This window comes from Hemiscyllium ocellatum, chromosome 4 (assembly GCF_020745735.1).
Source record: "Hemiscyllium ocellatum isolate sHemOce1 chromosome 4, sHemOce1.pat.X.cur, whole genome shotgun sequence".
Taxonomy (NCBI): domain Eukaryota; kingdom Metazoa; phylum Chordata; class Chondrichthyes; order Orectolobiformes; family Hemiscylliidae; genus Hemiscyllium; species Hemiscyllium ocellatum.
This window is the reverse complement of record NC_083404.1, coordinates 112,624,785-112,650,649: the sequence shown is the minus strand read 5'-3', so window position 1 is coordinate 112,650,649 and position 25,865 is coordinate 112,624,785. Positions and strand designations below refer to the sequence as shown.

The 25,865-nt window shown below is 40.8% G+C and overlaps 1 protein-coding gene across 2 annotated transcripts in view; it reads right to left on the bottom strand.

Moving 5' to 3' along the window:
• Positions 1–1,769: 1,769 nt before the first annotated feature.
• Positions 1,770–25,865, bottom strand: part of phf20l1 (PHD finger protein 20 like 1) — a 126,833-nt gene continuing 102,737 nt past the window's right edge. For both annotated transcript variants that reach the window (XM_060823774.1, XM_060823775.1), the window contains 5 exons: positions 20,728–20,827; positions 17,866–18,061; positions 15,442–15,805; positions 6,893–7,070; positions 1,770–3,769 (listed from right to left, as the gene is read on the bottom strand). In XM_060823774.1, the coding sequence (XP_060679757.1) occupies positions 3,627–3,769; positions 6,893–7,070; positions 15,442–15,805; positions 17,866–18,061; positions 20,728–20,827 (981 nt within the window). In that variant the 3' untranslated portion in view covers positions 1,770–3,626. The remainder of the gene's footprint in view (positions 3,770–6,892; positions 7,071–15,441; positions 15,806–17,865; positions 18,062–20,727; positions 20,828–25,865) is intronic.

Genomic DNA, 25,865 nt, shown 5'->3' with positions numbered 1-25,865 from the left:
AAACAAAATCCACATCATCGCTGTCTTCAATGAGCAACTCCTTACTCTGACATTATGTCCTCTGCTATTAGTTTCTCCTCCAAGGGGAAACAAACTTCCTGCATTTACCCTAAGAATCTTGTATGTTTCAGGAACGAGGGAAGTGATGGTTGAGTGCTATTATAGCCAGATTATTAATCCTGAAATCCAGGTAACGTTCAAAGGTAGGTTTGAAACCCCCCCCCCCCCCATGGCAAATAGTGGAAATTGAAAATTCAACAACTGATCTGGAATTGAGAGTCTAATGATGATCATAAAACTGTTGTTGCTCTTTGGGAAAACCATTTAGGGAAGGAATATGCTGTCCTTACTTAATTTGGCTGACATGTGACTCCTGGATAATTAGGGATGAAAATACAGTCTGGCCTAGCCAGTGATGCCCACATGCCCTGAACGAATTTTTCTTTAAAAAAAAAGTCTCCTCTCTTCTTCTCACCTCCAATGAGTACAATTCTGGATTAGTGGTGCTGGAAGAGCACAGCAGTTCAAGTAGCATTCAAAGTGCAGCGAAATCGACGTTTCGGGCAAAAGCCCTTCATCAGGAATATGCTGTGCTCTTCCAGCACCACTAATCCAGAATCTGGTTTCCAACATCTGCAGTCATTGTTTTTACCTCCAATGAGTACAAGCCAACCTACTTAATATCTCTTTATAAGAGACCCTCCACAGCCTAGTAAACCTTCTCTGAATAGCATCTAAAACCAGCATATCTTTCTTTAGGTTAGTGGGAAGCAGGATTTTGTGCAGTATTCTAGTAGTTTTTCTAACTAGTGCCTTGTATTGTTTTAGCAAACCCTCTCTATTTTCACATTCCATTCTCATTGAGATAAAAGCCAACATTGCCTTTTCCTTTCTTAATACATGCTGAACACTGATGCTAGTTTTTTGTGATTCATGCACTAGGATCCCCAAATCCCTCTGTGTGGAACGTTTTGCAGTCTTTCACCATTTCCATAATATATAATTCCCCTATTCCTCATGCCAAAATGCATAACCTAACCCTTTCCCACATTCTATTCCTTGCCATGGAATGCCTAGCCTCCATGGACTCTAGTATCCATGACATTTTTTGTCGTAGTTTGAGCTTTGATTTTGGTCACTGGTGACGCTAACCCATCTGGATATTACAAAGTTGTCAAAAATCTCTGGGGCATGACGGTCAGGTTTCTTTTCTTGAAATGGTCATTATTTGGCATTTGCATGGCATACTGTTATTTGCCACTATCAGCCCCAGCCTGGATGTTATCTAAGTCTTGTTGCATGTGAGAAATGGACTGCTTTATTAGCTGAAGCATTGTGAGTGGAGATGAACAGTATGCAATTATAAAAGGACAGCTGTGTAATGGAATGATGCTTTGAATACTACCCAGAAAAAATTCTACACAATGACCTGTGGCTGAAATGATTGATCTTCAAAACCTTCATGCATTTTCTTTTGTGTCAGGTACACTTCCACTATGAATTGCAATTGTTTGATTAGTAGATATGTTTACTTCATCTGTGGAAAAACATACCTCAATAATTGTCACTGTTTCCTTCCAAGCAATAACCCCTAATGTCCAAACTTCCTCTTTACTAAGCTTACTCCCCAGCAGTGCATGGACTGTCCAAGTGTGTAGAGAAATTGTTCTATGTACCTCCAAATTTAGCTTGAGTAGGAGACTGAAGTTTTCAGATCAGTGATAATAGCCATTGCTACTGAGTAGAATAGATGTGGTCTGCTGCTTAAATGTTTATTGTCTATTTAAAAAAACCCATCGTGAATTGTTTTATACACAGAATGAAATGCAAAGGGGAGGAACTTCAGCTTCCAGAACTTTACATATATAAGCCAAATATACACTTTTAGATATACACATTGTTAACACACACCCTGATAGCAAATACATCTGCCTGGCATACAATTCACTTTTGTTTTAGCTCAAGTGTTTCTGAACAACAGCAGCTGAGTATTCTGGGCAGATAAAAAAAAAGTGAGATCCACTGGGCTACATTATAAACTGATTTTGTCTGCACAGCTTTCAAATTTCATATCTTTCTTTTAATGTAACTACACTAATTTTGTTGTACAGAACAGTTAACATACAGGTCCCAGTGAACCATTTCTGGTGCAACCATGTTAACAAGTCCTCTGGGTTTTCTGTGCGTAAACTCCAAATTCAATTCAGTTTTTTGACTCCACCTATTTTGCATGCCCTTAATTTTAAGCACCAATTTCGGAAACAAGTTAATTACGGGTATACAAAACACATGTTTTGGAATGAGAAAGGATTCAGGGTAGTCAATAGCACAGACAGATGAATTGTGTTTGTATATTTTTTGACCTGCCCGTGACTGAGGGAAGAATGATCAAGTGCTCTCTGGAGTTTAAAGTTAATTTTTTAAATTGGGGCACACGTGGTCTTTGAACATGACAACCCTTTGGTTTAGCTTCTGTACAATATGGTGTTACATGAGGTTAAAGCATACAGAACTACAGACTCATCTCATGAAGATCTTTTCAAGTTGCATCCACTTGGTAAAATGATCTCAGATTAGGAGAAGTTGACAGACTGAGGTCATCCCAATACTGCACACCTCAAACTGTATTGCCAGTACTGTCAAGTTTCAAGTCATTTTCTAACTATAATGAGTTTGACTGTCTTATGCAGCAATTTAATATCTCAGACTGTGGTGTACTAAAACCAAAGGATCTCAGTGTCCAACTTCTGACCAGAAATTCTTCTACCTTCACCATCCCTTGAACTTTGAAAAAGCCAGAACATTCCAATATATTTTATTAGGGTTTCTTTTCTCTCTCCATATATGCAATAAGTACTGTGTTGAAAATTCACATTGGAACTAACGCTTGGCTGCTGGGAGCTGACGGAGAAAGGAACTTGTCTGCCCACACGGCAGGAATAAGTAGCTCTTTCCAAAAACTGTTCCTGGGGTCGACCATCTAAGTAGTCAACTATCACAAAGCACATAATGAATATTGCTGCAGTGATTTAAAGCAGCCTTAATTTCTAATTCATAAGCTGATCATCTCTGCATTATTTCACTGCAATCAGACAATCAACTGAGGAACCTGTAATTTTCAAGCATCTGATTTCAGGAGTGGCACTGTTTTGAAGTAATTCCAGCTTCTGTGATAACAGATGCTAGATTCAGTTACTCCTAATCACAAAATGCTGTTAACCATCTGTGTTTTCTTACATACACTGCTCATTGAGCAACCAAAAGCCCTTCCACAACTGTTACTAAGGCGTTCATGATCAGTTAGGAAGGAATGTGTGCACACTTGATCAGTGATTAGAATGCTCTCCGTACTGTATGCAAGTGCTCCCAAAATGATGGGGCTACTTTATGCTGGCAAGTGCTATGAATGAGACAGAAGCTCTGCCTTAAGCCCGATGTTGTAGGATATCTAATTGGCCATTTGCTTTTCATTCCAGTCTCTTAATTTCCTGTAAGTTGTTGATGGAACTCAAATCCTTCCATACCAAAACTGTAGACAGATTAGCTTCCAATCTGCTGTGTGCTTTTCAATCCATTCTGTCCTTTTTCAGTCTCCCTCACTCCCTGCCCCACCACTTCTTGTCTTCCTAGAGAGAGCAGCAAGTTGCCATTTGCTCCACCTTTCCCAAGTCTATCAGCAGTTGTTTGATGTGGCGTTTCAGCTGTGGGAGTCGTGCAAGTGGTTCTGGTGGTTCAAGATCCCCAGAAAAGTCCAACCAACTTTCCAGAACTAGGAGATTGCATGGAAGGAAAAAAGAAAAAAGAACAAAAAACTTTGTTATAAGTTCAATCAGAGTCAAATATACAAAAGGGAACTTACATGATTGGTTGGGAAGATGTGATTGGTTTAACAATAAAGGAACATTCCTCTTTAAAATTAATCATCTTGCTTTGTGGGAGTTATATCTAAGTATAAACACTCAGTGATACTGCTACAGAGTGTACACTTTTACTACTTGCTATTTCACTATTTGCTGTCACATGGTGCTGCAAACCACAGCTGACATAAAGGGAAATCCCGAAATCATCTTCAAGCACAGCTACAGTAAAATGGTGATAAAAAGAGGTTTGGGGCTGGTTAGGGCTCGAAAAAGGGGATTTACACTTAAAAGCAAGAAACATAATTGCGATGTTAAATGAATTCTTTGCATCTAACTTTAACTATGAAGCAAATGCTATTCAGGCCATGGTGATGGAGGAGAAACCTCAGCCACTAAAAGGATTTAAAATTGATAAGTAGGTGGTATGGTTAAGTTGACAGTACTTAAAGTTGACAGGAGCTAGGACTAGATGTGATGTATCCATGGATACTGAAGGAAGTCAGAGTAGAATTTGAAGGACTTAAAAATTAAATGCAAATATTTGTTCAGAAAGGATGCAAAGGTAGACCCAGCAATTACAGACTGGCCAGTTTGACTTCAGTGGCAAGGAAACATTTATTTGGGATAGAATTAAAAAAGAGGGATTTATTCAGAAGAGTTAGCATAGATTTGTTAAGGGAAAAACATGTCTAACTAACTCGGTGTTTTTTGAACAGTTAGCAAAAAGAGTTGGTGAAGATAAAGCTGTAGATGTGCTTCACTTAGATCTCTAAATACAGAGGAACCTCGATTATCTGGCGTTCAATTGTCAGAATATTGGATTATCCGGCAAGATCCCGATGCTTGGCTGAACTATGTTATCCGGCATTCAATTAACCGACCAAAATACTGCCTGCCCAGTGTCCTTCTGATAATCAAGGTTCCTCTGTCGTATGCCACAAAACAGACTTGTGAGAAAAATTAAGGTCATGAAAGGATCAGTGACAACATGGATACAAATGTACTGACAGACAGGAAACAGGGAGTAATGGTCATTGGGTATTTTTTGGGCTGGAGAAAAGTTTGTAATGGAATTCCCCAGTGGTTGCTGTTGCAAATTTTGTTTTTTCTGACTTGTATAAACGATCTAGATCGAGAGGGAATTCCCTCCCTAATAGTATTGCGAGTTTACCTACAGCACATGGACTGCAGCAGTTCAAGAAGCTAATAGTCACCTTATAAGAGCAACTGGGGATGGTTAAGAAAGGCAGCCAGTGAACAAAAACAAAACCTTGAGGAAGCAGTAATCTGATATAAGTTTTCATAATTCTGAGGAGACAGAGTGAATTGGAAGAAAGTGATCCTATTCTGAGGACACAGATTTTAATTATTTTGTGAAAGAAGCTAAGGCAAGGTGAGAAAAATCTTCTTTCACTCAGCAAGTAATTATGGGTTGAAATGCAATGTCTGGAAGTATGGTGGAGGCAAGTTCAACTGGAGTATCTGAGAGAGGATTGGCTGATTATTTAAATAAAACAATTTGCAGAGTTATGGGGTGAGACAGGTGATTGGCAGTAAGTTAAAATGCTCTGGAGCCAGTGCATACACAATACATCAAAGGGCGTCCTTCTGTGTCATAACAACTCTGTGAATCTATGATGAAAATGTGTTGCTGGTTAAAGGAAGGGCTCTGGCCCGAAACGTCGAATTTCCTGTTCCTTGGATGCTGCCTAACCTGCTGTGCTTTAACCAGCAACACATTTTCAGCTCTGATCTCCAGCATCTGAGTATAGTGTCATGCAAAACTTTATCTAATTCTCATTTTAAAGAAAACAATTGGTCCTAATTTTATACAATACCTTTATTTGATATTATTTGTGGAAACTGAATGGAATTTGGGGGAGCAGAGTTGGTTGAAGTGGACACTTTTTTTGTAATACAAGAAGAAATTAAAGAAAGACACTACTGTACTACCACAAGGGGTAAGTTACTCTTATAAACCATGTCAAGTTTACACAAGCAATTAAAGTTATAAATATGGACATGGTAATTTAACGTCAAACTGAAATTTATTCATTTATGTTTAATTATAGATTTCTGTAATTTTTGCAGTGCATCTGGTGGTGGTGTATGAGATAATTGTGTCATTGTAATGGTACAGTGACACTGGACTCTGAAATTTAGAAGATAAAAGAGGCACTTAGAAATCTCAATGTAATCAGGCAAAGTCAACCTGGTTTTGTGAAAGGATAATCATGTTTAATTGTATTATTGGCATTTGTATGAGGATGAGGATAAAGGTGAACCTGTGGATGTGCTATAGCTAGATTTGTAGAAGATATGTGATATAATTATTTGATGGAAGAAGATGATACTCTGAAATGGGATGAAACACAACCGTGTTCTGCTCAGTTGTGATGTAGCATATTTTCTCTCTGATTTATGTATGACAATGAAAAGGAGAACCAAAAGTTATGGGAATAGGACTAGACTATTCAACACTGCAATCTTGTTCTTTCATGAATGATCTGTATCTCAACACAAATTTCGCGATCTCAGTCTTGAAATTTAAAATTGCTCCAATTCATTTTTGAGTATGGATTGTCTTGGATTAGTGTACAATATAATAGCATGGATATAGGATTGGTTAGCTAACGTAAAACTGTAATTAAGCATAAATGAGTAAATTTCAGCTCGACGGGATGTGACAAGCGGAGAACCACAGAGATCAATGCTGGGAGCTCAATTACTGACAATTTGCATATCAATGACTTAGAAGAAGGGAGTGACTGTATGATAACTAAATTTGCTGATGACATAGGATATGTAAGAAAGTGAGTTGTGAAGAGAACATAAAGAAGAAAGATAGCAAGTGAATGGGCAAGTATTTGGCAGTTTGTTGGGGGTGGGGGGTATGTTAGGCAGGACATATACATGATACAAAATCAAATCATCTTACTGAATGGAAAACAAGCTCGAGATACTGAATGATTTGTATTCATACGTTCATATGTTAAAAGAAAATGACCAAAGCAGCACAGTGCTAATTTTACCATTCAGCTCTTTCTCTATGAAATCCATTCTGCTGTTTACTTCGTTCTGCACAGCCTCAATGTGGGTCAGCAGGTTCAGCTGCCATGGGAACTGTGGGCTGACATGTTCCTCTCCCGCCATTCCATCGCTGTCACCATCATTTGAAATAGTCACTGTCTCTTTAATACCAGTAGGCCCCTGTCATTAATCCAATGATAGAAAAACCATGTTAAAATGAAGTTAATTATTAATAAAAGACTTAGCTCTGTTCAAAGAGAACACATGTTGGCAGCCCTCAGCTGACATCAAAAAGCAGCATATGACGTGAATCACTTTGAGTGGGTATAAAGTGATATGATAATCTGTATGTGCATATTACATCACTTTCCACACAGTCCCCAAGTCTGATTGTAAATGTGTGCTGGAATAGTCAATATAATGGTGTTAAGTTAGCCTAAATACCTGGATTTTGGACTGAAAGGTTAGCTAAGGTTAGCTCCGATCTAACTACCACTAAGTGGATGTCAGGTGAGGGCACGTTTCATGCTAGGCTTTAAAAAAGCCAGCTGCCACTCAGAAATCATAGCTAAGAATGAGTATCTGAGTCTGGCACCTGCAGACATAGCGTTAGATCAGGTGCTTTTGCATTGTAAACTGTGGAATAGATTGTATATAAAAGGTACATTAATGGAGGGAAGATAATGGCTTAGTGGTACTGTCACTAGACTATTCAGTCAGCAACAGTTAATACTCTGGGGACCCAGGTTCAAACCCTACCAATGATAAATCAGAATTCAATATCTGGAATTAGGAATCTAATGATGCCCATGAAACCACTATTAGGAAAAATCCATCTGGTTCATTAATGTCCCTCAGGGAAAGAAATCCTTACCTGGTCTGTCCTACAAGTGACTCCAGACCTATAGCAATGCCGTTGACTCTCAACTGCTCTCTGAAATGACCAAGCAAGCCTCTCAGTTGTAACAATTGCTACAAAGTCTCAAAATACAAATGAAATCCCTGGGGAGTGTTGTCGAACAAAACAACCAAGGGGCCCAGGATCACAGTTCCATCACAGGTAGACAGGCTGACAAAGACGATATTTGGCACGCTTGCCTTCATTGCTCAGACTATTGAGTATAGGAGTGGGACATCATGTTGCAGTTGTACAGGATGTTAGTGAGGCCACTTCTGGAGTACTGTGTACGGTTCGGGTATCCAGAACCTTAAGTTGAAAAGGGTGCAGAAAAGGGTTTTACCAGGACTTTGAGTTATAAAAGAAAGGCTGGATAGGCAGGGACCTTTTCCCCTGGAATGTAGGAGGTTGAGGGGTGACCTCGTAGAATCATGAAATGACATAGATAAGGTGAATAGTAAAGGTCTTTCCTGAGAGTATGAGAGTTCAAAGGGTAGGATCTTAAGGTGAGAGGAGAAAGATTTAAAAGGGACCTGAGGGGCAATGTTTTCACACAAAAGGCGCTGTCTATGTGGAGTGAACTGCCAGAGGAAGATGCAGGTACGGTTACATTTAAAATACATTCACAAGTACATGAATAGAAAATGTTTAAAAGGATATGGGTCAAAAGTATGCGGGAACATGGTAGGCACGGATGAGTTGAACTGAAGGGTCTGTTTCCTTCTCTATAAAGCTGATATCAACCTAGGCACTGGAAATAACAATGGCCAAAACAGCTCTGTTCACCCTGCAGAGTTCTGCTGACCACATCTAGGCTCAAGTACCAAAATTAGGACAGCGGTTTCTCAAACTAATTAAGTGAAAGTCTGACATAGTCATACTCATTAATCGTATCTTACAATGTCCCAGACACTACGATCGTATCCCTGGATATGTCCTTCCTCACTGGCAGGACAGATCCGAACTTGTAAAGGGGTGGGGTGGGGGAAGATAGTGAGAAAGAGACAACTCAGAATCGTAGAGGAGGATGCAGCAAGTTAAATAAGAAAGGCAAGAGCAAGGCAGAGAACAAGGCAAGACTGATAAATTAGGCTGCATTTATTTCAATGCAAGAGGCCTGACGGGTAAGGCAGATGGATGCAGGGCATGGTTGGGAACATGGGACTGGGATGCATAGTAATGGCAGGGCTGGCAGCTTAATGTTCCAGGGTACAGATGCTATAGGAAGGATAGAAGGGGATGGGAGGGGTGAGGGGGTGTGGGGCAGTGCCATTTTTGCCAACATGTTGCCTTAGGGCTAAAGGATTTATAAATGTCTATAATTCCGAGAGATAGAGATAAGGAAGCAATTTTGGTTAAGGATAACATTACGGCTGTATTTAGGGAGGATATTCTTGGGAGAACATCCTGTGAAGTTATATGGGTGGAACTGAGAAATAGGAAAGGGATGATCAACTTATTAAGATTATACTATAGACCACACAATAGTCAGCAGGAAATTGAGAAACAAGTTTGTAAGGAGATCACAGATAACTAAGAATTAAAGTGTTGTAATGGTAGGAAATTTTAACCAGACACTGAACTGATATTGCCATATAAATATAGTAATTAAAAGAGCAGGTCAGATGCTAGGAATACTGTAGCGAGTAACTCACCTCCAGATTTTCCAAAGCCTAACCACCACCTACAAATCACAAATCAGGAATGTGATAAAATACTCCTCACTGGCCTTGATGAGTGCAGCTCCAACAACGTTCATTGATACCACCCAGAACATAGCAATCCATTTGTTTGGCACCACATCCACATCCTCCACAACTGACACTCAGTAGGAGCAGCATGTACTAACTTTAAGATGCAGTGCACAAAATTCACCAAAGCTTCTGTGTCAGCATCTTCCAAATCCACAACTACAATTATTTAGAAAGATCTAGAAGCAGATCCACGAGAACACCAGCAAGCTACTCCCCGAGTTACAGACCATCCCGACTTGGAAATATGTTACTGTTCCTCCACAGTCATTGGATCAAAATCCTGCAGTAATGGCAACGTGAGTCTACCTACAGCACATGGACTGCAGTGCTTTAAGAAGTCAGCTCACCACAATCTACTCAAGGTTAACTAGGGACGGACAACAAATGCTTGAATGAATCAATAAAAAGAAACAGCTAAAAAAAAACCCTTGGAATTGCCCAACTTGTCAAATACTGTCAAGACCAAATAACAAGTATTGTGAACTGTCGACCTGAGACGATTGTCAAACTGTGTTATTTTAAAGGGTATCTTTCAAAATAGAGTACAATCTTCAATACTGAACTGTAAATAATAGAACACCATCTTTTTTCCTGCATGCACAGGTTCTTGTAGGCACTAGGTAGTGAGCATGGTATGCAGAAGAGGAAAAACTGGCGGATGAAAGTACAAAAGAATTTGGCATGGGATATGAGGGATAGATAGTAGAGAATAGGTTGGCATAAGAGCATGAAGAACTATAGCAGATGGCTGTACAGCATCAGGTAGCATGGGTTGGATATGGAGAGTTGTGGGATGAAGTGAATTAAGGAAGCAGGTAAGGGACGAGGGCTAGAAAGATTATTGTATTTTAACTTCTGGCCAGGTTCTGGAGTCCCAAGGCAGACTTGCCTCCTAGTCAGTCTCCAGAACTGGCAGCATCCTTAGCTCTTCATGGGTCACCCAGCTTCTCACACCTCCCCTTTTAAGTGTGGTTTCCACAACTCTCACATCCACCCCCGAAGGAGGTTATAGCCAAAAAGTTCACTTCTTAATGCTGCCTGGTTTGCTGTGTTCTTCTCGCATCCTGTTTGTCTACTTTGGATTCTAGCATCTGCAGTTTTTTGCTCTCTGGCTCCTAATGGGAAGTGGGAATTGCCACTTTTTCAGGTCAGGTTCACAGTGCTGAGATTTCTCCTGCCTCTGTGCACGTAACCTGGGAACAAAAATCAGAACCATCTAGATGGAGATGGTCATTTGTGTGGTGTAAATATTGCTTGTCTCCCACCAGTCCAAGCCTGGGTATTGTCCAGGCCTTAGTGGAGGTAGGCATGGACTCCTTCATTATCTGAGGAATTGCAAATGAAGCTAAACATGGTGCAGTCAGCAAAAGTCCCATTCAGATCTTAGATAGAAACAAGCCTTTTGTCCATGCTAGTGTTCATGCTCCATAAGACTTTATGATGGTGTGATGATCATCAAATATCATTTGAGGGGAATTTTCTTCATGTGTGATAAAGCTGCTTAAGAAGGGAATCAGGGACTCTTCTGAGCTTGTTTTAAAAACACATTGGCAAAAACAATGAAATATAAAGCACAGACATGAAGGCTTGGAGCAAAAGAAAAGTCTGTTACTTTCACATGTGGGTCTTACAAAAGATTTGTCCTTTTGGTTATTCCTACTCTACAATTACCAACTGCTGTGAATTAAGTACATAGCTAGCACTTTACTTGAAAGTTAAAGAGCAACACTTCAGTGGACTGTAACTGTTCAGCCTAAAGCTCACACAAGTGCTGCCTTTCAGTAATGAAGACAATCAGAGTCATGGAACAATACCTTTATAAACAAACTGAATGATCAGCAAATATCAGAGTATTTAAAGCAGATCTGTCTCAAAATGTATATTCCTGCATCAGTTCAAGAGCTGAGCTCTTGAAATCATAAGAAAGCCATTGTCCAAGTTTTCAGTCAAATATCCATGACGTCTTCCAAAAAAAACCATTCATTTGTCACTTAAGTACATCAATAATGTCTGTTTCTATAGGCTTCTTCAGATCCTTAAAACTCCGTTTGCTTGGTTTGCTAGCACAGAGAGAACAGCACGGACTTACATACCACTCTGGACTGACAATTCAGTACTGCAGAAATTCTCCACTTCTGGAGCAATTGTCTAGGAACATAGGAACAGTAGTGGACCGTTTAACCACATGAACATCCTCTGTTATTCAACATACATGTTCTTGTCTTATATCCTGCAACATCATTAATCAATAAAAATTGTGTAATGCTCAGATTTAGAATTAACATTGACCTGGCATCAACCACTGTTTTTGGAAGCTAATGCAAAACATCTATGATTCTTCACGTGCAATCACTCTCGAAAGGCCTGGTACTAGTCCTTCAAGTCCTTCAGAAACACAACTTTAATTTCTGTAACATCATCTTTTAATTTCATCATTGCACATCAACTATTATCTGTAAATTTACAGATTTCCTTCATCCAATTATTTTAGTCCCCCCAAATCTGCTCTCTATAATCAAGGTATGGTTTACTCAGGGTTTTCTATAACCACAGTACAGTTTTTACTTCCTTGTAATCTGGTCTCTGTGTATAAAAGTTAATAGGGCCATTACTTTTACTTTCTAGGATTATATACGTATATGTAAAAGATCCTGGGGTATCTGTTTTCTCTGAACCCTGGGCCATAAAGCTATTATTGACATACAGTACTTGATACTGGATGTCAGTAAGTTGTTCAATCCAGAGGAATCTTAACTGAACACAATTCATCCAACCTCCAGACTTAAAGTAGGGGTCACCGAACAGTGATCCACAGCTGGAATGCAGGCTGACATTCTTTATAACTTAAAGGCACTAAGGCAAATTGTATTTTGTCAAAATTTCCAAGATGATGAATCAGATTTGCTTGTTAAAATTTTTTATTTGTTCACAGTATTGAGGGTATCAGGGGCTGGGCCAGTATTTACAGCTTGTCCATAACTGCCTTTGAGAAAGTGATGGGGAGTCACTTTCTTGAGCAGCTGCAGTTCATGTGACATAGGTACACCCACAGTACTGTTGGGAAATTAGATCCAGGGTATTGACCTAGCCACAGTGAATGTTAGAGGACGTGAATTTGGAAGGTATTGTGTAACGTTATTTGTGGTAAACACAATGGCAGCGGTGAAGTGGAAGGGGTGAATGTTTGAGAGGTGGATGGCAGTCTATGAAGTGGGCTGTTTTGTCCTGATGGTCTCCAGTTTCTTGGGTGTTGTTGGAGTTGCACTCATCTAGGGAAGTGGGGAATATTCCATCGCATTTCTGCCATGCCTTGCAGATGATGGACAGCCTATGAGAAGTCAGAAGGTGAAATAAGTTACCATAGAATTCCCAGCCTCTGACCTCCTCTGGGAACCACAGTACTTATGTGGCTGGTCCAATTCTGTTTCAGTTTCTAGTCAATGGTAAGCCCATGTTGGCAGTGGGGGATTTAGTGTTGGCAAGCCATGTTAAGATTAATGTTAAGACAAATGGTGAAATTCTCTCCGACTGGAAATGATCATTGTCTGGTACTTGTATGGTACAAATGTTAGTTGCCACTCAGCATCGAAGGTCGGAAATACGTCCAGGTCTTGCTGGAGGTGAATTGCTACAGTATCTGAGTCAGGAATGGTGCTGAATATTGATCAATGCAAAACGAGCATACCCACTGCTGGCCTTATAACAGAGATTTGGCAACGTATGAAGCAGATGCTCAGGCCAAGGACACTATCGTGAGAAAACTTCAGAGCTATTGTGGAGCAGTGGTAGTGTCCCTACCTCTGAGCCAGGAGGGCTGGGTTCAAGTCCCACCCGCTCAAGAGGGATATAATAACATCTTTGTACAGGGTGATTGGAAAATAATTACCTGAACTGATGCCCTAGGAGTAAATGCATGATCTATAAAATCATCTTCCTTTCAGCTAATCAAGACGCCAAACAACGGAGATCATAATTTCCACTGACTCACTTTTGCTAAGGTTCTTTGATGCCGTACTCAATCAAATACTGCCTTGATGTCAAGGCAATCACTCTTCTCTCACCTCTGGAGATCAGCTGGTTTGTCAATGTTTGAACTAAGGCAGCAATGAGGTCAGGAGCTGAGTGACTATGGCAGAACCAAACTGAATATCAGTGAGCAAGTTATTGCAGACTTGCTGCCACTTGTTAGCACTTTTGATCACACTTTCCATCACTCTGCAGATGGTGAACAGTGTGGTGAAGCTGAAATTGATCATGTTGAATTTGTCTTGTTCTTTGAGGATAACATGACAGGTGACAGTATTGTACCTTTATTGGAACAACTTAGCTACTGGCACAGCTAGTTCTGTAACTCAAATCTTCTGCAATATTGCTGGAATTTTATCATGGCTGATAGCTGTTCCTTGATATTACGTGGGGTGTGTAGGTCAAATTGGCTGCAGACTAGCATCTGTGATGTTTTAGTCTTGTCATATGCGCTGACGTGATAGGTTCCCACCATTGTTAAGCATGAGGAAACTCTTCTTACTTCAATGTGTTTTTTAATAGTCTAGCACCATTCATGACAGGAAGTGGTGGGACTGCAGAGCTTATATCTGTTCTTTGGGTGGCAAGATCACTTAACTTTATTATATGTTACTTAGTGTCCAGTTTACCACAACTTGATGGTAATGGAGTTGGGGATATGCTAGTCCATGAGGTTGCTGATTGTATTTGAGTCCAATTCTGCTGCTGCTGGCCCACAGCTTTGAATTGCTAGGTCAGCTGGAAAACTATCCTATTTAGGATAGTAATTGTGCCACACAACATGCATCCTCAGTGTGAAAACAGGACTTGGCTCCACAAGCTTAGAGTGGCAGTCATTCCTAATGATACTAGCATGGAGAAAAGATTGGGCAAGACAAGGTTGAGTACATTTTTCCCTATTGTTGGTTCTGTCACTGCCTGCTGAAAATCCAGCCTACCAGCAATGTCCTTTAGGACTCAGCAAATTTGATCAGTAATGGTGTTACTGAGCCGCTCTTGGTGATGGTCACTGAAAACCCCTAGCCAGCATTCATTTCGTGACCTCAAGTCTGAGTATGACATTCTGTTCACATTTCTTAGTCAAATTTAAATTCCAATACATGCCGCAGTGGGATTTGAGCACAGAGCATTAATATGGAGCTCTAGAGTATGAGTTCTGTTCCTCTACCACTATGCCAATGTCTTTCCACTGTCAATCAACCACAATTGCATCATCACCACTGCTGAGAATAGCTTTCAATTCCAGATTTATTAACACAATTCAAATTCCACCACCTGTAATAACAAGATTTGAACATTAGTGTGAGCCTCTAGATTATTAGTTCAATGGCATTGCTCCCCCCACTTACTCACATTGAAGTTTAGGAACAAAGAACCAAATTGAAATTCTTCTAGTTATGCTTCAATCTCTCCATGACCTTGCCATTTTCTACTGACATTATTTTCTCTAGACCTAGTAGCTCCCTCACTAGTTCAGCATTCAGCGTTTTCTGGCTACATCTTGGTGAAGCACTTTGGGACTTTTTAATTAAATGAGGGAAACCACATAGTTGCCAGTTGTTGCAAGTATAAGAAAGTACATTAAAGGAGCAGCAGGGCGGAACTCTTGTAGTGCAGTGGTAGTATTCCTATCTGTGGACTGAGACATCTGGGTTCAAGTACCACTAGCTCTAGAGGTGTCTAATAACATCTCTGAACAGGTCGTTCAGAAAAATAAGTTAAATTTTTAAAAAAAGAGAAGCAGAAGGCCATGCCAGGAGGGGCACATTTCAGATGATGTAAAGAAACCAAATTACAAACAATGCTGAAAATCCTAAAGAACAGACAGAACACACAATCACAAACTAAGAAAAACAGCAATGCATCAGCATACCTGTCTAGTAGGGATTGCCACTTCCTGAAGAGCATGCCTTTCAACTCTCTTGGATGTAGTGTCCCAATCCTCTTCATAATTTAAATTATCGGTATCCTCATCCTCTGAACAGTTTTGGTCTTTTGCAGGGTTTTGCTCGAGGCTGCAGCCCTGAGGTTTCTGGTAGCTGTGTTCACTAGTGATATAGGTTCCCTCTACTCTCTTGCTGGGACTTGATTTTTCTCTATGATGCTGAGTAGGACAGATGCTTTCAGCTTGCTTAATACTGTCTATACATTCCATGGGCTTTTCCTCCGTAGTTTGCTCTTGAGTGGATTTCTTGCATGACTGGGCCAAGAGATGTAGATCAGGGTGTTTTCTGCTCCTTGAGGAAAAAGGACAAGATGTCATGCCATTCTACTTCTCCAATAACGTGGAGGCAATCGCTTATATAATACAATCTTTTTCTCATGCCGTAATTGCAGTCTGTTCAAACATAACATCAAGATTTGGCATCACATTAGGGAGGCAAATGACCTAGTAGTATTATAATTGGACTATTCATCCAGAAACTCAGGTAATGTTCTGAGGCCCTGGGTTCGAATTCCACCATGACAGATGATGGAATTTAGGAGACAGAGAGGACTGGAGATCAGAGTCGAGAGTGCAGTGCTGGAAAAGCACAGCAGGTCATGCGGCAACCGAGGAACAGGAGAATTGATGTTTCTGGCATATTCCCTTCATCAGGATTGAGGCTCATGCGTCAGAGCTGAGAGATAAATGGAAGGGGGTGGGGTTTGGGGAAGGTAGCTGAGAAAGGAATAGGTGGATGAAGGTGAGGGAGAAGGTGATAGGTCAGAGGGGGGAGTGATAGATAGGTCCAGAGAGTGGTGCCGAATTCGAAGCTTGGGACTGGCATAATGCCGGGGGGCGGGGAGTAGGAGGAGGAGAAGGAGAAACGAGGAAGCTGTTGAAACCCACATTGCTTCCGTGTGGTTGCAGGGTCCCGAGGCGGAATATGAGGCGTTCCTCCTCCAGGCGCCTGGTGGTAACAGTTTGGCAATGGAGGAGGCCCAGGACCTGCATGTCCTTGACAAAGTGGGAGTGGGAATTGAAATGATCAGCCGCGGGACAATGGGGCTGGTGAGTGCAGGTGTCCCAGAGATGTTCTCTGAGACAATCCACAAGCAGACATCCTGTCTCCCCAATGTAGAGAAGACCACACTATGTGCAACAGATGATATTGGTAGAGGTGCAGGTAAATTTCTGATGCATGTGGAAGGATCCCTTGGAGCCTTGGATGGAGGTGAAGGGAGTGGTATGGATGCAGGTTTTGCACTTCCTGTGGTGGCAGGGAAAGGTGCCAGGAGTGGGGTGTAGGCTGGTGGGGGTGGGGACCTGATGAGGGAGTCGCGGAGAGAATGGTCTTTTCTGAATGCTAATAGGGGTGGGGAGGGAAATATATCTCTGGTGGTGGGTCCTTTTGGGGGTGGCGGAAGATGATGTGTTGTATGTGGAGGTTGATGGATGAAAGGTGAGGATCAAGAGGTTCTGTCCTTGTTGCATTGGGAGAGGTGGGGTTCAAGGGCGGTGGTGCGTGAAGTGGGGGAGATGCGCTGGAGGGCATCAACCACCATCAAGGAAGGAGGCGGCCATCTGGGACTTTGAGGTGGAATTGGTCATCCTGGGAACAGATGCGGAGGAATTGGGAATAAGGGATGGTGTTTTTACAGGGTTGGGGGGAGCTGGGAGGAGGTGTAGTCTAGGTAACTGTGGGAGTCCGTGGGCTTGTACTATGTGTCTGTGGTTAGTTAGTTGCCAGAGATGGTAATGGAGAGATCCAGGAAAGGGAAAGATGTTTTCAAGATGGTCCAGGTGAATCTGAGGTTGGGGTGGAAGGTGTTGATGAAGTTGATGAACTGTTCAACCTCCTCATGGGAGCATGAGGTGGCGCCGATACAATCATCGATGTAGCGAAGTAACAGATGGGGGGGGTGGTGCTGGTGTAACTTCTACATATCTGACAAACAGGCAGGCATAGCTGGGTCCCATGCGGGTGCCCATGGCTACCCCTTTGGTTTGGAATGGAGGAATTTATATTTACTAAATATCTGGAATGACGAGTCTAATGATGACCATGAAACCATTGTTGATTGTCGGAAAAACCCATGCAATTCAATAATGCTACCTTTACCCAGTCTGGCTTATATGTGAACCCAGACCCACACCCTCTGGTAAATTAAGGATGGGCAATAAAAAAAATTCTGAATTTAATTGCTAGCAGGCTTTGGTGCACAAATTAGATGTATTTCATACAGAACATAGTGAGGTGGTCTCTTAGCCTATAACCAACAATCGGGTCTTAAATCATAATTACAGTCAGTGTTAGGAGCAAACTGATACTACAGCAAAACAAATCTGCTGTTTGTGCCTAAAAATACTTACTGGAGAATGTTGATTTTCAGTTGAAGTCCATGGAGCACCTCAGCCACACTATACACATCAGCCAGGAGTTGGTGAGTTGATACTATTTTCTTAGCATTCTGCTGGGAGTAATTCTCCTTCAGAAAGGACAGCCCATACATCTGTCCATTTTTTAGCCATTCCTTGTCGTAGCAATATTTGTCATTCCATCTCTGACCTCCAGGAATAAAGAACATTGCATTTATATAGCACCTTGCTAATATTCTCAGGATGCTTCAAAGCAATTCATAATCAAGGAGGACCTTGAAAAGTATGCAGAGAGCATTTACTGGAATGTTACAAGGTACTGGGAAATTCAGTTATATAGAGACATGTGAGAAGCTGGAATTATTCTCCCTGAACACTGTAAGTGAGAGGAAGATTTACTAGAAGTCTTCAAACCTATGAAACACTCTGATCAGTAAATAAAGAGAGCTGGCAGCAAGTCCGTAACCAGATTGTACTGAAAATAAAAGAGAAGCTGAGACATTTTATAATACTTACGCATTGTAATGATCTGGAATGTCTAGTTGAAAGGAAAATAGAGGCAAGTTTAATGGTAATATTAAAAATCAAATTTGTAGGAGTAGCGAAAGGACTTGGGCCTAAGTGGATGGTTTCTTCAAAGAAAGGACACAGACACAATGAGCTGAATGACACTAGTTCAGCCCCAGCTGGAGTACTGCCTCTAGTTCTATGAGCTGCCATTGGAGTGAGTGCTGAAAGCATTTACAAAAGTGGTTCTAGGGATGAAGGGCTTATGGTCGGCTTCCTGATGAAGGGCTTATGGTCGAAATGTCGAATTCTCTATTCCCGAGATGCTGCCTGGCCTGCTGTGCTTTGACCAGCAACACATTTTCAGCTGTGATCTCCAGCATCTGCAGACCTCATTTTTTACACTAGGGATGAAGGACTCTAGTTTTAAAGACAAAGTTGAGAGGTGCTCTGACACTGTACTCAAAATCATGAGGGACGTGGATAAAGTAGACAGAAACTTTCCCAACCCTGAAAGGATCAAGAACGACAAGACTTAGATTAAAACAATTAGCAATGGCAGTGCAAATGATATGAGGAAAAAGCTTTTGCATGCAGAGTGGTCAGATCTGAAATGCCTGAAAGTGAGGACCCGAAACCCTAACTCATGTTTGTATTACCTCTAGCTCCAATAACTTGATTGCTATCTTTGCCTATCCCCCATATTCGATTGGCTTGAACCCATCCAAAATTGTGTATCCTAAACTACACCAAGTCCTGTTCCTTGTCACACCTGCGCTTGTTGATGTGCATCGATCTAGCCCCCAAAGGTTCAAGTTTGAAATTTTCATTCTCATATTCAAACATCACCTCCCTACCTCCAAGCTTTGTCCAAAACAGCAACACTTGGGAATGAAGTATAAAAGTTGGTAGCTCATTACAACTGTACAGGGCATTGATGATATCACACCAAGCTCATGCATACAATTTGACACTCTTTATTTAATAAAGGACAAATTTGCATCAGGCGCATTTAAGACAGTTCAATTGGCTGATACCTGGGGTGAAAAGTTTGTCTTACAAGGACAGATCAAGTCTTTACCCATTGCTGACTAGAACAATTAGATATCATTTGAAACAAAAGATTTTGAGGAAGCCTTGACAGCTGAGAACGTTTCTCCAGTGGGTGAGTCTAGAAATTTAGGTACGGTTTCACAAAAAGGAACTTTCTACTTAAAACACCGTTGAGGAAGATTTTTTTTTTCTCTGAGAAAGATATTAAGCCTTTGGAATTCACTACAACAGAGTAGGAAAAGCTGGGTCACTGAATATATCAAAAAATGAGAAACATATCAAAGGAAATAAAGGATCTGCAAACAAATAAAAACAGATCAGTCACAATCTTACAAATGCTGCATGGGATTTTGGGGTTGAATGGCCTATTCATGCTGCTATTTATGATAATCTTAATTTTTGTTCCTTCATTGCTGACTCACTGACCTCACCCTGCCATTGTCTGCACCTTCTATCACAAAGGCAATTAAATCCGAATAATTCCCTCCATAAAATTCTCTACCTCTTTTTCAGTGTATAGTATCACTGACTCGAGATCAAAATTGACTTAACTAGACCTGGTCCATCTAAAGGACGTTTAAAATCACCAAAACAAGTCTTAGAAAATTGAAATTTTCATCACAGAAGAAACTGACACTGATATTTTTGAAACTGTAACTTCTTTAGGAAATCAAAATTGTGAAAACCTTTACAATAAGAATGATATTCCAAAGCAAAATACTGACAATGCTGTAAATCTAAACAGAAAATGCTCGGAATACTGAGATCAGGCTGCATCTGTGGAGAGACAAATACAGCTGATATTGCAGACCTATGACTGTTTATCAGAACAAAATATTAATTTCTCACAGACTCAGCCTGAATTTCTGAGCATTCTCAGGATTTTCTGGATAACTAAATAATTTTACAGAGCTGTTCAGAGAGGAAACTTGGTTGACTGAATATGTAGGCATTCAAAACGATCTTACCATAAGCACCAGTCTTTGAGGTACATAAACATTTATCCAGTACAATAGGAACAAATTTAAACAGGCTTTCAAGTATATTGAAAGTGCATTTCCAAACCAATTGCATAAACACGACAGGACTATTTTGAGGAACAGTGTTAACGTTTCTTGAAAAGTAGATTGAACGTGAAATGTTTTCTTTGTTTCTTAACAGGTGCTGAGTTTCTCCTGCACTTGTTTTTATTTCAGATTTCTAGCATCTGCAGTACTTTGCTTTTGTTTAATTTTTATTTAAGTTGCACCGACAGCTTGAATCGGGTATTAGCAGGTAACCCATGGCAGGAGGTACCTGGAGGATCCTGGCAGAAGTAGCAGATATACTGGTCTGGAATGCTGTCTTCCAATAAACCCAGACAGATGCTGTGCTGCCAGCAAAGGCACTCTTCACACTTCAGTGGGCAGGAGACAGAGGAAGAAAAGGGAAAGAAAACAACAATTATTAACGTCAAATAATAATACATGAGACTCCACGAGTTACTCAAGCTTTTCAAAAAGGCAATATATTATTTTATTCCTAGTTTATGCTCTCAAATTCAGTGCTACATCACCTTCTGACTATTTTCTGTGCAGGACTCTCTTAGAAAATACTGACACAAACCTTAGAATACCACAAGACTTGAAAGACAGCATCAGTTACTCAAAAGAAATGCTCTCCTTTATCGGTCAGAGCATTTAGTATACGAGGTGGGAGGTCACGTTGTGGCTGTACAGGACATTGGTTCGGCCACTTTTGGAATAGTGCACATAATTCTGGTCTCCTGCCAAGAGGAAAGTGGTTGTGAAACTTGGAAGTTTAGAAAAGTTTTACAAGCATGTTGCCAGGATTGGAGGGTTTAACCTATAGGGAGAGGCTGAATACGCAACGGCTGTTTTCCCTGGAGCGTCAGAGGCTGAGGGGTGACCTTCTAGAGGTTTATAAAATCATGTGGGGCATTGGCAGGATAAATACACAAGGTCTTTTCGCTGGGGTGAGGAAGTCCAGAACTAGAGGGCATAGGTTTAGGGTGAGAGGGGAAAGATATAAAAGAGACCTAAGGGGCAACTTTTTCAGCAAAGCATGGTGCATATATGGAATGAACTGCCAGAGGAAGTAGTGGAGGCTAGTACAATTGCAACATTTAAAAGGCATCTGGATGGGTATATGAGTACATGGGTTTAGATGTATATGGACCAAATGGGACTAGATTCATTGAGGATATCATTGGCATGGACGAATTGGACCAAAAAGTCTGTTTCCATGTAGTATATATCTATGACTAAGCAATTCCAGAACAAACATATTGCAAGACTATAGAGAAACAACATGGAGGGCGAATAATTGGAAAGCTCTTTCAAAGGGCAGACAATGGCAAAGTGGGATGAATGGTTTTCTCTGTACAGAATTTATATTCTTATAGTAATACATATTGTAAGTACAATGCCTTGCAAATTTTAAAACTTGCAGATAATGGAATTTATGAAGCGTGGTGCTTCAAATGTGTAGCATGCCTGGCTCTAAATAAACAAATATCTAAAAGCCTTAAATAAACTTCTGTTCATCTTCACAATATAAAAGCCAAATACAGAGGATACTATAAGTCTGAAATTATTTTAGAAAATGCTCAAGTCCCAAAATCATGAAATGTTTACAGTATAGAAGGAAGCCAGGAGGCCTGGCATGTCCATGCTTGTGAAAGAGCAATACAGTCAGTTCTATATCCTCACTATTTCCCTGAGGTCATGAAAAATGTTTGTCTTCATGTAATTAACTAATTTCCTTTCAAATATTACGATTCAGTTGGTGGCTAACACACTCAGCATGGTTTGTCACACTCTAACATCCATTGCGTAAAATCAATTTAAGTCAAATTCGTTGCCTGGACCACCCAGACAAAAGAAACACGGGCTCTGTATCTAGTCTGTCCAGACCTGTCAGAACTTTATTTATTTCAATGAGATCACCTCTCATTCTTCTAAACCCCAGTTAATATAGCCCAGTCAACTCAACTTCGCCTCATGTGACAAACCTGCCATCCCAGAAATCTGGTGAACCTTCACTGCACTCATTCTACGGGAAGCATACCTCTTCCTAGGTAAGGAATACTGTTGAAATGGTACACATAAAATTCCAAAAGGCATTCAATAACAACAGAATTGAGAGAAAGGGGAATAAAAGGGATACGAAAATTGGCTGATTGACAGGAAACATCTATGCTACTATCTATGTTACTATCTATGCTACTTAACTATGTGATCTGCCTGTAATGCTCACAAGACAATGCTTTTCACTGTGCCTTGGTACACGTGACAATAACTTCAATTCAATTCAATTCAATTCAACAGGGAGTAATAATTAATGGCTTTTTTATTGGCTGGAGAATCTTATGTAGAAGCTTCCAAGGCATCGGTATTGGGTCCATTGCTTTTGCGATTTATATTAATAACCTAGATCTTGGCATACAGGGGACAATTTCAAATTATACAAAACTTGGAAGGACTGTTTACGTGAGTTTAAAACTTCAAAAAGACATTAACAAGCGATGGAGTGAGCGGACAGCTGGTGCATAAATGTTCATGTGGAGAAGTGTGAGGTGACACATTTTGGTCAAAAGAATATGGAGAGACAGCATAAAATAAAGGATTGTACTCAAAAAGGTATGCAGCAGTAGAGAAACCTGGATACAAATGTCATTAAAGGAGGCAAGATGAACCCCTTGATTAGATTCCAGGCTGTAACTCCCTCTGGGCTATCTGTTATTTTGTATATAACCCACCCTGAACACCTCGATTCGATTCCAGGCTGCAATTCACTCCAGGCTATCTGTTATTCTGTATATAAACCACCCTGAACCCCGCGATTAGATTCCAGGCTGTAACCTCCTGTCAGGGTGAAAGGAAAGGCTGATAGATATAGGGAATGCTGGCTGACTAAAGAAATTGAGGGTTTGGTTCAGAAAAAGAAGGAAACATATGTCAGGTATAGACAGGATAGATCGAGTGAATCCTTAGAAGAATATAAAAGAGGTTGGAGTATACTTAAGAGGGAAATCACGAGGGCAAAACACGGACATGAGATAGCTTTGACAAATAGAATTAAGGAAAATCCAAAGTGTTTTTACAAATATATTAAGGACAAAGGGTAACTTGGGAGAGAATAGGGCCCCTCAAAGATCAGCAAGGCGGCCTTTGTGTGGAGCCACAGAAAATGGGGGAGATATTAAATGAATATTTTGCATCAGTATTTACTGTGGAAAAGGATATGGAAGATATAGACTGTAGGGAAATCGATGGTGACATCTTGCAAAATGTCCAGATATACAGAGGAGGAAGTGCTGGGTGTCTTGAAATGGTTAAAGGTGGATAAATCTCCAGGATCTGATCAGGTGTACCCGAGAACACTGTGGGAAGCTAGAGATGTGATTGCTGGGCCTCTTGCTGAGATATTTGCATCAGCGATAGTCACAGGTGAGATGCCGGAAGACTGGAGTTTGGCAGACGTGGTGCCACTGTTTAAGAAGGGTGATAAGGACAAGCCAGAGAACTATAGACCGGTGAGCCTGACCTCGGCGGTGGGCAAGTTGTTAGAGGGAATCCTGTGGGACAGGATGTACATGAATTTGGAAAGACAAGGCCTGATTTGGGATAGTCAACATGGCTTTCTGCATGGGAAATCATGTCTCACAAACTTGTTTGAGTTTTTTGAAGAAGTAACAAAGAAGATTGATGAGGGCAGAGCAGTAGATGTGATCCATATGGACTTCAGTAAGGTGTTCGATAAGGTTCCCCATGGGAGACTGATTAGCAAGGTTAGATCTCATGGAATACAGGGAGAATAGGTTTAGGGTGAGAGGGGAAAGATATAAAAGAGACCCAAGGGACAATGTTTTTACGCAGAGGGTGGTACGTGTATGGAATGAGCTGCCAGAGGATGTGATGGAGGCTGGTACAATTGCGACATTTAAGAGGCATTTGGATGGGTATATGAATAAGGAGGGTTTGGAGGGATATAGGCAGGGTGCTGGAAGGTGGGACTAGATTGGGTTGGGATATCTGGTTGGCATGGACGGGTTAGACCGAAGGGTCTGTTTCCATGCTGTACATCTCTATGACTCTATAGCAATATCAATAAAACATGCAATATTCTAGGCTTCAGAAATAGAGGCACAAAGTACAAGAACAGGCAGGTTATACACTAGTAAGATCATATCTGAGTACTGTGCACAGTTCTAAATGCCACACTTTAGGCAGAACATGAAGATTTTGCCAAAGAGGTTTATACGATTGGTTCCACCAATGAGAAATTTCAGTAATGAGGAAAAGCTTGGAAAAGTTGAGACTGTTTTCCTTGAAGAGGGAAAGGCTGAGAGGAGATTTGATGGAAGTTTTCAAAATCATGACAGGCCTGGATGTAGAAAACGGTTATTGCTTCCAAACAGATCCAGAACTGGAAATGCAGGTTTGAAGTAATGTGCTAAAGGGGCAAAGAAAAGAAACTTCCTCATACAATAAATGGTTTGGGTCTTGAATGGACTACCAAATGTAATAAAAACAGATTCCACAAAGGCATTGAAAAGGTCATTATTTAAATTGAAATAACGTGCAGTGTTATGAGTAAGGTAAAGGTAAAGATGATGTAGTCACAGCACTCACATTAGAGAGAGAAAACTACTGGTAGTTTAACTTGAGTGTGACTAAACCTCAGGTGAGGGGAGAGATCGAGAAGGAGTGTCTGTTCATGGCATCCTCAGCAAGTGTGCACTGAATGTCAACTGTTGGCATTGTGACGATGATGCCCCTTTAACAAGGTTCTCCTTGGCTTTCTTTCAAGAGGGGTTGTAAAGGCAGAGGTTCCAATATGTCTGGAAATGGCTGCTTTAGAACAATGGCTGGGGTGTGGCCAGTTCTCCCAATTGAGGTATTTATTTCTAGTTTGGATTATTTTTTGCAGACAGTCAGAAAATCACTGGTAGCAGAGAAGTGAAAAGAGGTTCTGTACTGTTTCTTGTTTGAACGTTCTCTCTGAAACCTCTCCCGCTTGTAAGAACCTGTGTTTGAATTTGCCTTTTGCCAAGGGGTATGTTTATGGGATGTTACAGAGACTGGAACAGCTTTGTTAAGTTGCGATGCTGTGTCAATTGGGTTATTCTAAATTAAGTTTTCTTTTGTTCGTGCTTCATTCATAAATAAATTCTGTTTTTGTTTTAAAGCTGAGTGGTTTGCCCTGCGGCATCACTCCTGCAAAATCCATTTACATTTGCCTAAAAGAAAAGTAAAAGTTAGGGTCTAGGTTACCTTCTTTTGTTTTGAGGTGGTCTAGCCCGGTCCATAACAGCATCACTCTGCATCACAAACCAGCTGACCAGCCAACTGAGCTAGCTGACAAGGGGGTGGCAAGTAGCACTAAATCATGATGCTTACTCAAAGAGTTAGTGGAGGCATAATGGGCTG